The following is a 13,773-nucleotide window of genomic DNA, read 5'->3' on the forward strand; positions in this document are numbered from 1 at the left end:
TGCCACACGGAGAATGGACTGCCATTCTGTGAGAGCAGGGCAGGGGTGAAAGGGGAATTCAGTTGTCCAGGCAAGAGGTAAGGAGGGCCCCTTGAGTTCTGCTTCGGCTCCCCATTGTCCCTCAGCCAGCAGCCCCAGAGGCAAAGGCCTGGAACGGGGTGACCAGCAGGGGGCAGAATAAGATTCCTGCCCCACGAGCACACCCTCTAAAAGCGGTCCCTTCGTGAGAAAACGGAGTCCTGGCTTTGCCATCTAAAGCTGTCAAGAAGTTACATACCTTGAACATTTACAAAATAGGAGATGTCTCTAAGATGGTTTTAAGTACATTTTAAAATTCATTTAATCTCCTTATACTCCAATTTAATCATCTGTAAAGGAAAGGTAACAGTAACTTTTGTGGATATTCTGATCATTAAGAGAAAAGTCATGCATATGAAAGGGCTCGGTAAACCTTACTCTTAAAAAGATTAGTTTTCTAATAAACATGACTTCCCTTTTTAATGAATCTTAAAATGCTGATTATTATTATTTTTTCTGTCCCCATCCACTGAAGACTTCATGGGTTGATTATCTCACACCTGCTTGAATGGTTACTAGTGAAAGGGAACTCTTCCATAATGTTAGTGGTAATGGAAATTAGAATAGCCATTATAGAAAGTGGTATAGAGGTTCCTCAATAACTTAAAAATAGAACTGCATATAAACCCCCTAGTGATATATATCCAAAGGATAGGAAATCAGTATGTGAAAGAGCTACCCGCACTCCCATGGTTAACATAGCATTATTTACAATACCCAAGATACGGAAATCAGCCTAAGTGTCCACCAACAGATGAAGGATAATGAAAATGTGGCATATACACACCATAAAACACTATTCAGAACTAAAAAAGAAGAAAAGAAAATCCTTTCATTTGTAACAACATGGATGTACCTGGAGGATATTATGTTCAATGAAATAAGCCAAGCACAGAAACAGAAATACCATAGAGACCACATGTAGAATCTAAAAGAGTTGAACTCATAGAAGCAGAGACTAGAATGGTGATTATCAGGGGAGAGTGAGGCAAAATGGGAATGTTCATTAAAGGACACAGGATATAAAACCACAGGAGGAATAAAGTTTAATAAAGACCTACTGTATAATATGGTGGCTATATAACAATGTAGTGTATGCTTGAATCTTGCAAAAATATTGCCTCACCACATGAAGGTAGGTGAGGCAATACATATGCTAATTGGCTTGATTTAGCCATTCTGCAACCTATACATATACCAAAACATCACACATTGTATACATAAATATATACAATCTTTGTCAATTAAAATAAATGGGAAAACAAAGACATAGTTAATTCTTGATTTTTGGATCACAACCATAAATCACAGCCTATGATGATTCTTTCACATGCTATAGCACTGCACATAGGGGGCCCTGTGTTTAGAAATAATTGTTCTGGAGACTAGCTTATTCAATTATACTTCTTCTAGAAATGGTTCTAAGAAGCAAAAGCTAACACACGCCTTCACAGTCTGAAGATAAAACATGCGGAGGATGTTTCCATCACTATGAACAACTGAAGCTTTATGGTCTTTTCTAAAGGAACCAATACAGAATACTTCTCTAGAGGAGCTCTGTGGGCACTAGGCAAGCACACATTCTATTTAAACTAATGAACAGAAGGACGAGCAACTCCATGGGACAGCAGTTTATAGTCACCAAACATCTAATTACACAGATTAGTGCAAAGGGACAGAAACACAACATTAAGGTTTATTTTTAAGTTTATAAGAATTAACTTTATAGCAAGTAAAAGAAAACTTGATCAATATATCAAAGGTATAAAAAAAGTAAAACCATAAAAATTGAAGTTTAAAATTTTTTAAGTGCAGAAGGATTTACTTTATAGGAAATAAAATAAAACTTGATCAACAAATCAAAGAGCACATATACACATAAAGATTTCAATCTATAATAAAATATGATGTGTGGATTTTGGTAGGTCATCAATCAAAGAAGCTAACTCCAAAAACATTTTGGGGAGGATCAGAGTAATCTGGGTATTAGATAATAATACAGAATTAATAACTTTGCTAGGTGTGATGATAGCATTATGGTCATATACAAAAACTTACTTAACTTGCTGGTTGAGGTGGTGCACGCCTGTAATCCCAGCAGCCTGGGAGGCTGAGACAGGAGGATCACGAGTTCAAAGCCAGCCTCAGTAAAAAGTGAGGTGCTAAACAACTCAGTGAGACCTTGTCTCTAAATAAAATATAAAAAATAGAGCTGGGGATGTGGCTCAGTGGTCAAGTGCCCCTTAGTTCAGTCCCTGGTACCACCGCCCCCACAAAAAAATTAATTAACTTATAGAGAGGCATACTGAATTATTAAGGAAGAAAAATGCTATAATGTGTAGTATCTGCATTAAAATGCTTCAACAGCAACAAGAAAATAACTTGAGGAGATAAGCCACATCATGTTAAGTGATGAGAGTTACAATACACTATTCTTATACATATTAAAAAGTTTTCTTCACTTAATATTTAAAAAAAGGAATGCGAGTCTGATAAAATATCTGGTGTATCTACACAATAGGTTGGTTGCCTAATCCAAAAACAAAGAGAACAGCTAAGTCCGCATGTTCTGTGGTCAGAAAGAGACCTGAGGAAATCTTTCACATCTGCTTTGATAGAAAAGTTGTGAAATGTAGGCAAAACAAATACTTCCTTTAAGTTTTACTGGCAAACTATCAAAATCCACCCCAACAGAGCTGAAGTCTGAGATGGCAGAGAGGGAACTGTGACGGCTCAGGGCTGCACTGAGGCTACAAGGAGGCAGGTACATGCCTGTCAACACTGGTCACCTCCACTATTTGACCTACACCCACAGCCTTCTTGGAACCAACGATCTCGTTAGTCACCTTTCAAGAGATGGAGAAATTTTTTATCCTTCATTTATGAGAGAGCCCTTACAAAGTCTCTCATATTGAGGTTTTACTCTATCATAATTGCTTTTTAAATGACAAAGTACCGTGGAATTATTGAAAATTTTAAGTGCTTATGAAGGTCACTGCCAAAAATCCTTTACAAAGAAGACAACATTTATAATATGTTAATAGGGAAATATTTCCATATGGTAATTATTCCTGGAGGAATAAGTTCAAAGTGCAGTCTTTGGATATGGCTATAAATAAGCCTTTAATTTTAAAGATTATTTACAAAAGCAATCTGGTAAGTGGTTATTTTGTGGAGAGTAGACATATTCACCTAAGAAATATAGGTGTAGGTACTTGTTGCTGGGACTAAAATTTTTAGAAATAACATCCAATAAGGATCAAAAGAGCGCTTATATCAAAAACAGCTTAGATGGAGTGAAGATGAATGTGCTTTGCAAAATGCATTAGGTGACTCAAGAAGTGGCTCTGATGATGACCAGCTTTCCAATGTCAGAAATCGATGCAAAGAGTTTGAAGAAACGTCATTTCATGAAATATGAGAGTTTCATATTTTCAGAGAGAAGGTGAGAGTGCTTCTGAGATACAAAGACCAAGAGTGAGAGAAGCGGGGACAACTGGTTGGAATAAGGTAAAACCTGTTGACTAGGGATGGCACATAATCCAGGTTTCCAAGTATTTGAAGAACAGGTGTGTGAAGAGAGATTAATTTATTGTCTATACTTAGAGAGCAGAAATTAAATGAATGATGCAAATTATAGAGAGGCAGATGTTTGCTCAATGTGAGATAGAACCTTATAGCAATTAGAGCTGTCCAACACTGAATTTGAAAATCATGTGTAATTAAAGGCTTAGTGATGAATTATAAGGAAGTTGGAGTAAAATGCCATTTAGCAATTCCATTCTATTATTTTATCAAATATCTACATGTTGGCAACAAGCTTAAGTTGATAAATTCATTTATTTTATTTTTTAAAATATTTTTTTAGTTGTAGATGAACACAATTCCTTTATTTATTTATCTTTTTAATGGGAGAGGCACTGGGTTTGATCTTTGTTTATTTTTTGAAGACACTTTTCAGTGTGTGTTTGTACATGCATGCACGTGTGTGTGTGTGTGTTTGTGTTTTGAGGTATTGAGGATTGCTAGGCAAGTGCTCTACCATTGAACTATACCCCCAGCCTTACTGCATATGTAATGGGTTGATCTATGTGAATCATTACATTAAGTTTGGTGGACAATAAAACATATTAAAATAATGATAGAAGATTATGATCAAGGGAGGTCATTCCTTGGCTACGGTTTTACTGCAGGTTAAAGCAGATATGTAATGAGGGCATGGATCAGTTAGAATTTTTATCTTCTTTGTTAAAGCATTTCATAATTGTCCTCTCTCTGGGCCAGGCTCTCTGCATGTCCAAGAATAAACTGATTCATCCATAGTAAAGATATGAGTCAAATATTTTGGCTTTTCTCTGAAGCCTTTCTTGGCTTGGACACAAGACACTGGGACTTTGTCTTCCAATTTCCCAGCTTGTTCCATCAAATCTTCTCAAAAGCTATTAGACAAAGAATGAACAATGGGGATTATCCAATAGGCCTTCCAAATGCAATACCCAAGAAAGCAACATTGGAATTACATAAAACCACTGGTCACTAAATTCTGTCCTTGATCATAAAGAGATTAGTCAATAGCACAAAATCATTGGTTCAATGATGCTTGCAATAGAGCAAAGAAAAAAACATTCCAGGATTAAAAGTATTAGATACAACTTTTTTGATAGATGAAGAACTATAAATTTGCCAAGTCCAGTGGAAGATAAGTTGAAAAACACTATTGAAATTTAAGGATACTTGGGTAGGGATTGTGTCTCAGCAGTAGAGTGCTCGCCTAGCACATGCAAGGCCCTGAATTCAATCCTCAGCCCCACATAAACATAAATAAAATAAAGGTATTGTGTCCAATTACAACTAAAAATTATGTTAAAAAAGAGAAATATATGGATACATAATGATAAGAATATAGACAAAACATTAAACGAAAACAATTGCATTTGATGAAGCTGCCCTTGAACAATTTAAAAAAAAAATGAACAGGAGCTATATGAATCATTCAAATTTTTCCTTAAATAATCTGAAAGTAAATATTGTTCTCGATTCTAATCCGAAATGCTGACCTGAGATTGTTGAAAAAGGATGCTTTTCTCTGGATTTATACCACAAGCAAGAAGAGCTGCAGTCATGTCCAGGATGCTCTGCCGAAGAATGGTGGGGTCTTGAGGGATGGTGATGGAGTGGAGGTCAACGATGCTGTATAGCACTGTGTCATATTCATCCTGTAACCTCACCCAGCTCTCAATGGCTCCTAGGTAATTTCCCAAGTGGAGGATTCCTGTAGGCTGAATACCAGAAAATATCCGCTCCATACTGTCTTTCTAAAACGAAGGAAAATAAACATATTTGCTTTTGAGGCAGGATCCCAAATCCTATGCTCATGTTACAATGACTATGATGGCTAGTCCTGTTTTTGCCAACTGTAATCTGACAGTCATTTGCATCAAGCATTTATCCTGTGCTTACACTGTGCAAAATCACCACACTAGGTGCTATTAAAGACCATGACGTTTAATTGTTTTTTTTTTTTTTTCACACTTAAAACCTTTTAAACATAATGATACATGAAAAGAGGTCTGTAACCCCAAGAGAATATGATCTAACTGGAGATACAGGATGTTTATGAAAAGATAAGTAAAGGTACAATGGGGCATCATAATCATGACTAGGTAGGAAAGTAGAAGAGTGCGGTACAGGCAGCAGCTCCCAAGAAGAAAAGACGACTGTGGTTCTGGTGGTCAGTGAGAAAGTCCTCAGACATAGAATCATATTTCACTAGAGAGTAAGAAGCTCAAAGGTTTTTCATGTGATTTCACTTATTTTGTAGTTAAGGAAATGAAGGCCATAGCTTCAGTGCTAAGGGCTACTGCTATTTATTAAAGCGTGTTTTTTTTTAAATAATTGCTGATAGTAAATTTACTGTGTAGATTCTTGGATTAGAAATTAGGAAACACTTTTTATTTCTAATATTATTTTTTAAAGAACTTTTTAAAAACTTTTTTGTGCTTCAGTTTCTTTTTTTAAAATTTTTTTTAGTTATACATGGACACAATATCTTTATTTTGTTTGTTTATTTTAATGTGGTGCTGAGGATTGAATCCAATGCCTCACATGTTCGAGGCAAGCGCTCTGCCACTGAGCCACAACCCCAGCCCTCAGTTTCTTTTAATTTTGATAAAATTACATTTTTATTTCTTCAAAAGAAGTTTTTAATTCTGCATAATTTCCTAAATTATAAAAACATTTTTTTGGTCATGATCATATTTTCTCTTTGGATTGTACTTTCTAGTAACGAAATTTTAATAGGAAAATGAAAAAATGCAATACAGGGTTAAATAAAATGCTGTTTTCCCCCAGAATTACTTAATATTCTATGGTGAAAAAATTCACAATGAGTATGTATCAATAAATGTGCTGTAATTAAAAGGCTCTGGAAATATAAAATACATCATTATCATGTTAACCACCATTACAACAAAAAATTAATAATAGTGACCATAACTTACAGGGCAACTACTATGTTGCTGACACTTTATCTCAATGCCTTATAAACATTAATATAGTTAATCCTTATGTTATTGATATGGTAGGCATATTATTGTATCCAGGGCAGATGAGAAAACCGAGGCTTACAGATTTTAATAGATCTCCCTTGATGACAGAGCTATAAGTGGTGGAATTGGGATTTCAGTGCAAGTATCACTCACTGACTTCAAAGCCCAGGCATGCTCTCTCCACTAACTACCATATTTTGCTTAGCCAGCATCTGTGAAGGCTTTATCATATATGGTATGCTTATTTGCCACTTTTCCATAGGCTTGACATTTTGCAAAATAAAGTTATAGGAACAAAAAAGTCCATTTCTCTTTGTGTACAGTGCAAGTTTCTCTAGTGTGCATGTGTAGAGACCCAGCTGCTGAATCAAAAGGTGTATACTCACACCTGCAACTACCTACCATGTGGTGAACTACTCCTTTACATTTCTACCACCAGCTCTTGTTGTTCCACCTCCCCTCAAAACCTGGTGTTGCCAGCCTTTTGTGTTTTACTAACATGTAGATTCTACTCCACGAAGTAGAATCTAATTATGATTTAATTTCACCTCTTTGTTTGTTAAAGAAGTTGAGACTTTTATGATTATTGGCTATTTTTTACTTCTTTAGTCAAGAGTCTATTTAAATTGTTTTGTCTATTTTTCTCAGAATGGATTATCTTTTATTTATTTAAATATTGGAATATAGGGGCCGGGGATATAGCTCAATTGGTAGAATGCTTACCTTGCATGCACAAGGCCCTGGGTTCAATCCCTAGCACCAAAAAAAAAAAAAAAAAAAAAAAATGGTACATATTCTATATAACTAATACTTTCTCAATTATACATAAAAATATATTCTTTTACTGTGTGCCTATTTGTCTTTTTACATATCTTTTGACTATGAGAGGTTTCTAACTTTACCAGCCAAATTCATAAATTTTGACTACAGATTTTTTTTTTTATCATAGAAGAAAACATTCAATACCCTAAAGTCATGGAGATGTGTGCATGTATACATACTAAAGCATGTGTGTTTGTGTGTGGGTGTGTGTGTGTGTGTACTTTAAAGTTTTATCTTTCACAATTATGCTGGTATCCATCTGGAGTTTTTGCATATAGCCTGTGATAGGCATCCGATTTCTTTCTTTCTTATTTTTTTAACCTTTATTTTATTTGTTTATTTATTTATTTTTTATGTGATGCCCGGGAATGGAACCCAGTGCCTTGCGCATGCTAGGCAAGCGCTCTACCACTGAGCCACAACCCGCCCCTGTCATTTCTACTTTCTTTCTTTTACTGTGTGTGTGTGTGTGGGGTGGGGGGTGGGATGGTCCCTGTACATGGATATCTGATGGTTCTAGCACCTTGAATTGAAAAGACTGCTTCTTCATATTACTCTGGAATACCACAGCTGTCATAAAGGATTCACCACATGGAGAATCTGTTAACGATCCGGTCTTTCATTTCTGTCCCATTCGTCTATTTGTATGTGTGCCAGTATGACACTGCTTTTTAAATAAGTCTTGGGATCTGGTAGTCAAGTCTTTCTATTTTTCAAGAATATTTCACTTGATTTTGCTCCTTTATACTTAATACATTTTAGAATCAACTTGCCAAGTCCTGAGAGAGAAAAAAACAATCTGTTGAAATTTTTGACTGGGATTACATTGAGTCTTATAACATGGCTTTGGGTAGAACCACCTCCCTAACCCAATCCAGGAAACTGTATAGCAGATGAAGATTTATCTTTATACACAACACTGAAAGCTAATCTGCTTTAAATATGTGAATGTTAAAAGACTACTTAAAATCTCCCCATCCTTTTCCCCCAGAATTTCAACTCCTACAAATATCAGTTTATTTCCCTTTCTACTCCTAGGAGGGCAGCTCTAAAATAGAATGCCACATTACAGTTACATTAGGTCCAGAATTGTACTTGATCCAAGCCCTCAGGAGGAGATCAAAAGATTTGCAGCTCTGAGGATATGAAAAATATCATTGACATAACTGAGAACAAATATCATCTAACCACTCAAAATCACAAACAAACACACTCACACTAGGCCTTCAAATAACTAACTCTTTAAATCACAATTTACAAACAGTTTCTAGTTGAGAATTGAGGGAGGGAGGGAGGGAAGGAGAGAGAAACACATGTACTCATAGTACATCTTAGGGAAGCTTCCTCCAGTACCTAGGGACCTTAACCAGCTCTGGGTTCCCGATATGGGAATAAGCAAAAGAGTTTTCAGTGCAGTAAAAAATGATTAATGAGCTTTAAGGTTGATTGATGAAGAGAGAAAGCAAAGCAGAAAAACAAACTCTGAACTTAATAAATGGAAGGGAAAAAAATACCATCCAGAAATACTTGACCTAGGAAAAAGAGGAACTGTTTATGGTAATGTAAAGGGTTATGAAGACCAGGAATATTAAGCTGAAAAAAAAAAGAATCTGAATATTTCCCCATAAATTCCTCCATGGTCAAACTAAGAAATTATTCCCCAGGAGAAATGGAGAAAACAAATTCTTGAGAAAACTAGAAAAGAAAAGCACTAGAGGACAGACTGTGGGAAAAAAGAATTTTGACCAGTGGGAATGGGCTAGACATGATCTAATACATCTTTTCCATTCTCTAGTTTCTGAGATTCTATACATCGGGGCAGAGGGAATGATATTATCAAGAAATAAGAACAACAAGAAATGTTTTGTTCAATTTTCAAGGAGCTATTAAAAAAATACAGCCTCTAAATGGGAACTGGATTCCTGGTCTTAAAAATATACAGAGAGCATCCTGCTCTTCCACCGTGAGTTTATGTTCCCGTCTGTTCCCCTGCAAGAGTCAGCGGGCAGCCTGCCGGCATGGCAGGGGAGATATGCCTGGTACCATGAGATCACGGCGTTGGAATGTAGAGTTTGGGAGGTGGGAGGATGGGGGTTCTGTGTTCAAAAGCACTGGAGCTGGAGAAGAATGAAAATGAATGCACAGCTTCCCCGTGGACCGGGGCAAACCGCAAAGAAAACAGCTTCAAGACGAGCCCACAGGAGCTCACTCACCCATGGGGCAGGCAGGAGCACCAGCCTACAATTCCACGAGGCTGGACAGAGGAGCAAAAGTGAGCATTTTTACAAATCAGGTCTTCAGTTTTACTCAAGGCACAGTTCCTTAACAAATGCCATTTGCAACCAATGCATCCATTGGCTTGTTTTAGAATCAGCACTACCATTGGCACTTGATATATTCCAGAACAGAGAATGGATTTTCAAATCAGAGGTAGAACAGATTTACCAATTTCACAAACACAAAAAAATTTATAATTTTCTTTTCTTTTTTAAAGAGAGAGAGAGAATTTTTAATATTTATTTTTTAGTTTTTGGTGGAAACATCTTTATTTTATTTTTATGTGGTGCTGAGGATGGAACCCAGCACCCCAAGCATGCCAGGCAAGCGAGCCACTGCTTGAGCCACATCCCCAGCCCTATAATTTTCTTAATTTCAGTGACTACTCAAAATTAATTGAAAAATCCTAAGCTATTAAGTATGGCAAAGAACAATGCTTGTGATTCACTTGAGAGTTTCTGCCTTTAATCCCAAATAGAAAACATTAAAAGTAAGCTGTAAAACACTCAACTTCAGTATGGTTGTGGAAAACAAAAATTTCAACCAAAGGTTTCAAGAGTCCTTAAAAAGCCCTGCTATGCCAGGCAAGGTGGCCCATGCCTGTAATCCCAGCAGCTCGAGAGGCTGAGAGAGAAGGATCGGGAGTTCAAAGCCAGCCTCAGCAAAAGTGAGGTGCTACACAGCTCAGTGAGATCCTGTCTCTAAATAAAATACAAAATAGGGCTGGGGATGAGGTTCAGTGGGCAGGTACCCATGAATTCAATTCCTGGTAACCCCCCCCCCCCAAAAAAAAAAATCCTCCTATACACAGCTATAACATCAATTGTTCAGTCATTCTATTTATTCTTTTAATTGTTGCATTATTATTACACATAGTAGTGGGACTCGTTGTGACATATTCATATATGCACATAACATAGTTTGCTAAATTTCATTCCCCAGTACATTTTCTTTACTCTTCCTCCTTCCAGATTTCCTTTCTTTACTTTTATTAGTGTTGCTTCTATTTTTCATGAGGTCTCTTTTTTTCTTTCTTTTCTTTTTTTTACTTTCAATCCTCTAGTATCCAAAAACACAAAGGAACAACTAACTTATTAACTGTGAGTTTATTAAGGACATCTATGATAAGCACTTAATATATATTGTTAGTCTAGTAAATGAATTTAAAAGCAAAAACCTTCACATTTTTTAAAGTTTTCTACAGGCTTCAGTCACTTCCAAATTTTGAGAGTTTTCCCAATATGTACTGGGCTATCCTTTGATCAGCTGATAAAATACTTTTACAGATGTGTTTTTCTTCTTGTGATGAATTTAGCTATCAGAAGTAGTCCCTGGCCCTTTCATAGACCTTATATTGTTTAAGGAAGGTAGGAATCATTGGCATCACTGTCCGTGGAAGGACACTACAAGGCTAACTAACTTAACTACCTAGGGTCACAGGTAGGTGAGTCAGATCTGGATTGAAACCTTCGCCATTGGGTTCTGTGCTGCTTCTGACACACTGAGTTGCATCCATTTTAAAACTTCTTGACTTTAAGATTGGCCTGACTTAAAAACAGCCATTGGAGAAATGACATTTTTAACAAATATTCCCAAGAAAACTGGAAGAATAAAATTAGACCTTTCATCTCTTGCCCTACACAAAAATCAACTTGAAATGGATCAAAGACCTAGGAAGTAGATGAGAAACACTGCAACTGCTAGAAGAAAACAGAGTTAATGCCCCAGCATAACAGCACAGGCACTGACTGTCTTAATAACTTCTAAAGCTCAAGAAATAAAACCAAGAATCAACAAATGGGATGCCCTCAAATTAAAAAGCTTCTGTACAGCAAAGGAAACAAGACTGTGAAGAGAGATCCTACTGAATGGGAGAAAATCTTTGCCACCTGCTCTTCATACGGGGATTAATATTCAGAATATATTAAAAAAATTGAACAATTTAATAAAACAGACAACACAATAATGGGCAGATGAACTAAATAGACACTTCTCAAATAGAGAAATACAATGGCCAACAAATATATAAAAAAAATGTTCAACATCCTTAGCAATCAGGGAAATGCAAATCAGAACTACACTGATATCCACCTCACACCAGTTAGGATGGCAGCTATCGAGAATACAATAAGAGCTGGCAAAGATGCAATGAAAAGGTACATTGACACCTTATTGGCAGGACCGCAAATTAGAAAAGGACTTTGGAAAGCAGTATGGAGAGTCCTCGAAAGACTCCATATGACCACACGACCCAGCTATCCCACTCCTCAAAGAACTAGAATCAGCTTACAATAGTGATAATAGGCATACAGATGTTTATAGCAGTGCAATTCACAAAAGCCACATTTGTGGAATTGGCTTCTGCCCATCAACAGACAATGGGTAAAGAAAATGTGGCATATATACATGATAGAGTTCTACTCAGTCATAAAGAAGGGTGAAATTATGTCATTTACTGGTAAAAGGATGAAACTAAAGAACATCATACTAAGTGAAATAAGTCAGAAAGTCAAGGGTCGAATGTCTTCTCTCATATGTAGAAGCTAGAGAGAAATAAGGAATAAAAATGAGGATGTCATAAAAATAGAAGAGCAGTACTGGAAGGAGATCTAGGTGGAAGGAGGAGAAATGAGAAGGGGAAATTGAAGAATGAAGATTGATCAGATTATGTCATGTGCATGTATGAATATAGCACAAAGTGTTCCACTTTTATGTATAATTATAATGAACCAATAAAAAAATAAACTTAAGACCAACAGAGTAGGGGAAGAAGATCAGAGGGAGGGCGGAAAGGGGATAAAGCAGAAGCACTGGGGATTAAAATTATATGCATCTTGGGGCTGGGGATGTGGCTCAAGTGGTAGCGCGCTCGCCTGGCATGCGTGTGGCCCGGGTTCGATCCTCAGCACCACATACAAACAAAGATGTTGTGTCCGCCAAAAACTAAAAAATAAATATTAAAATTCTCTCTCTCTCTTTAAAAAATATATGCATTTGCAATATGTCAAAATGAACACCACTATTATATATAACTATAATGCACTGATAAAAGCATCAAGAAATGACTGGCCTGGTTTTTAGACACCCCCACTCTCACCAGTCCCTGACCCCAACACACTTCTCAGAAGAAGTTGCTCTGCAGAAGTATTAATCACAAGGCCAAGGGCACACCACTGGTGACACAGCAGGGGCACTAGAATCCACAACTCAGCACTGCCAACCTGCAGACAATGTTCTTCCCAGGCTCAATCCTTTGAATATGCAAGCCCTCCAAATTTCAAGTTGCAAATTGATCCCTGTTGTAGTAGTAAGAAGAGGTGGGCCTTTGTTGAAGTGATTAGGAGTAATGCCCTTACAAAAGAGGCTTCTGAGAAAGTTCACTCTTCCATCCCTTCTGCCATGTGATAATGGTGTTCCTCCCCTCTAGAGGATGCAGCAATAAAAGAACATGTTGGAAACAGAGCAGCTCTCACTAGACACCAGGGCTGGTGCCTTGACCTGGGACTTCCAGCCTCCATAACTGTAAGAAATAAATTTCTGGCCTTTATAAGCCATCCAGGGCTGGGGACCTGGCTCAGTGGTAGAGCACTTGCCTAGCACGCACAAGGCCCCAGGTTTGACCCCAACACCACAAAAACAAACAAACAAACAAAAAACCTTATAAACTACCTTTATAAATGGTCTGTGGTTTGTTACAGTAGCACACATGGACTAAGACAGCAGGCTTGTACATTTATAATGTTCTTTTCTTCTGTAGCTATTTCTTTTGGGCTTAAACATTTCTTTGGGTTATTTTCTTCAGATCTCTCGCTCTCTTCCCCCCACCCCCTTTGGCAAACAGCCTCTTAGTGAGTATCTCCTTATCTGACAGAAATGATAAAATTCAAACTCCTGATAGTTTGACTCCCATCATCATCTCAGGGCAGCTAAGCCACATTTAAATGTTAAGGTTATATGTAAGAAGAGAATAAACTATAAGTCCCTTTAGTTTTCATTAGAAAGGTGAGTAAAAACCAAGTTAACATATATCATCTAAACAAGGCATTAA

The 13,773-nt window shown here is 37.0% G+C and overlaps 1 protein-coding gene across 5 annotated transcripts in view; it reads right to left on the bottom strand.

Annotated features, from left to right (window-relative positions):
- Wars2 (tryptophanyl tRNA synthetase 2, mitochondrial) overlaps positions 1-13,773 on the bottom strand; it is a 74,137-nt gene that overhangs the window by 26,709 nt on the left and 33,655 nt on the right. For 4 of the 5 annotated variants that reach the window (XM_027940258.2, XM_071618232.1, XM_071618233.1 and 1 more), the window contains one exon: positions 5,136-5,393. The exons of the other annotated variant lie outside the window; for it this stretch is intronic. In XM_027940258.2, the coding sequence (XP_027796059.2) occupies positions 5,136-5,393 (258 nt within the window). The remainder of the gene's footprint in view (positions 1-5,135; positions 5,394-13,773) is intronic. 5 annotated transcript variants of the gene reach the window in all.

The sequence above is a fragment of the Marmota flaviventris genome, chromosome 10 (genome assembly GCF_047511675.1).
Source record: "Marmota flaviventris isolate mMarFla1 chromosome 10, mMarFla1.hap1, whole genome shotgun sequence".
NCBI classification, from domain to species: Eukaryota; Metazoa; Chordata; class Mammalia; order Rodentia; family Sciuridae; genus Marmota; species Marmota flaviventris.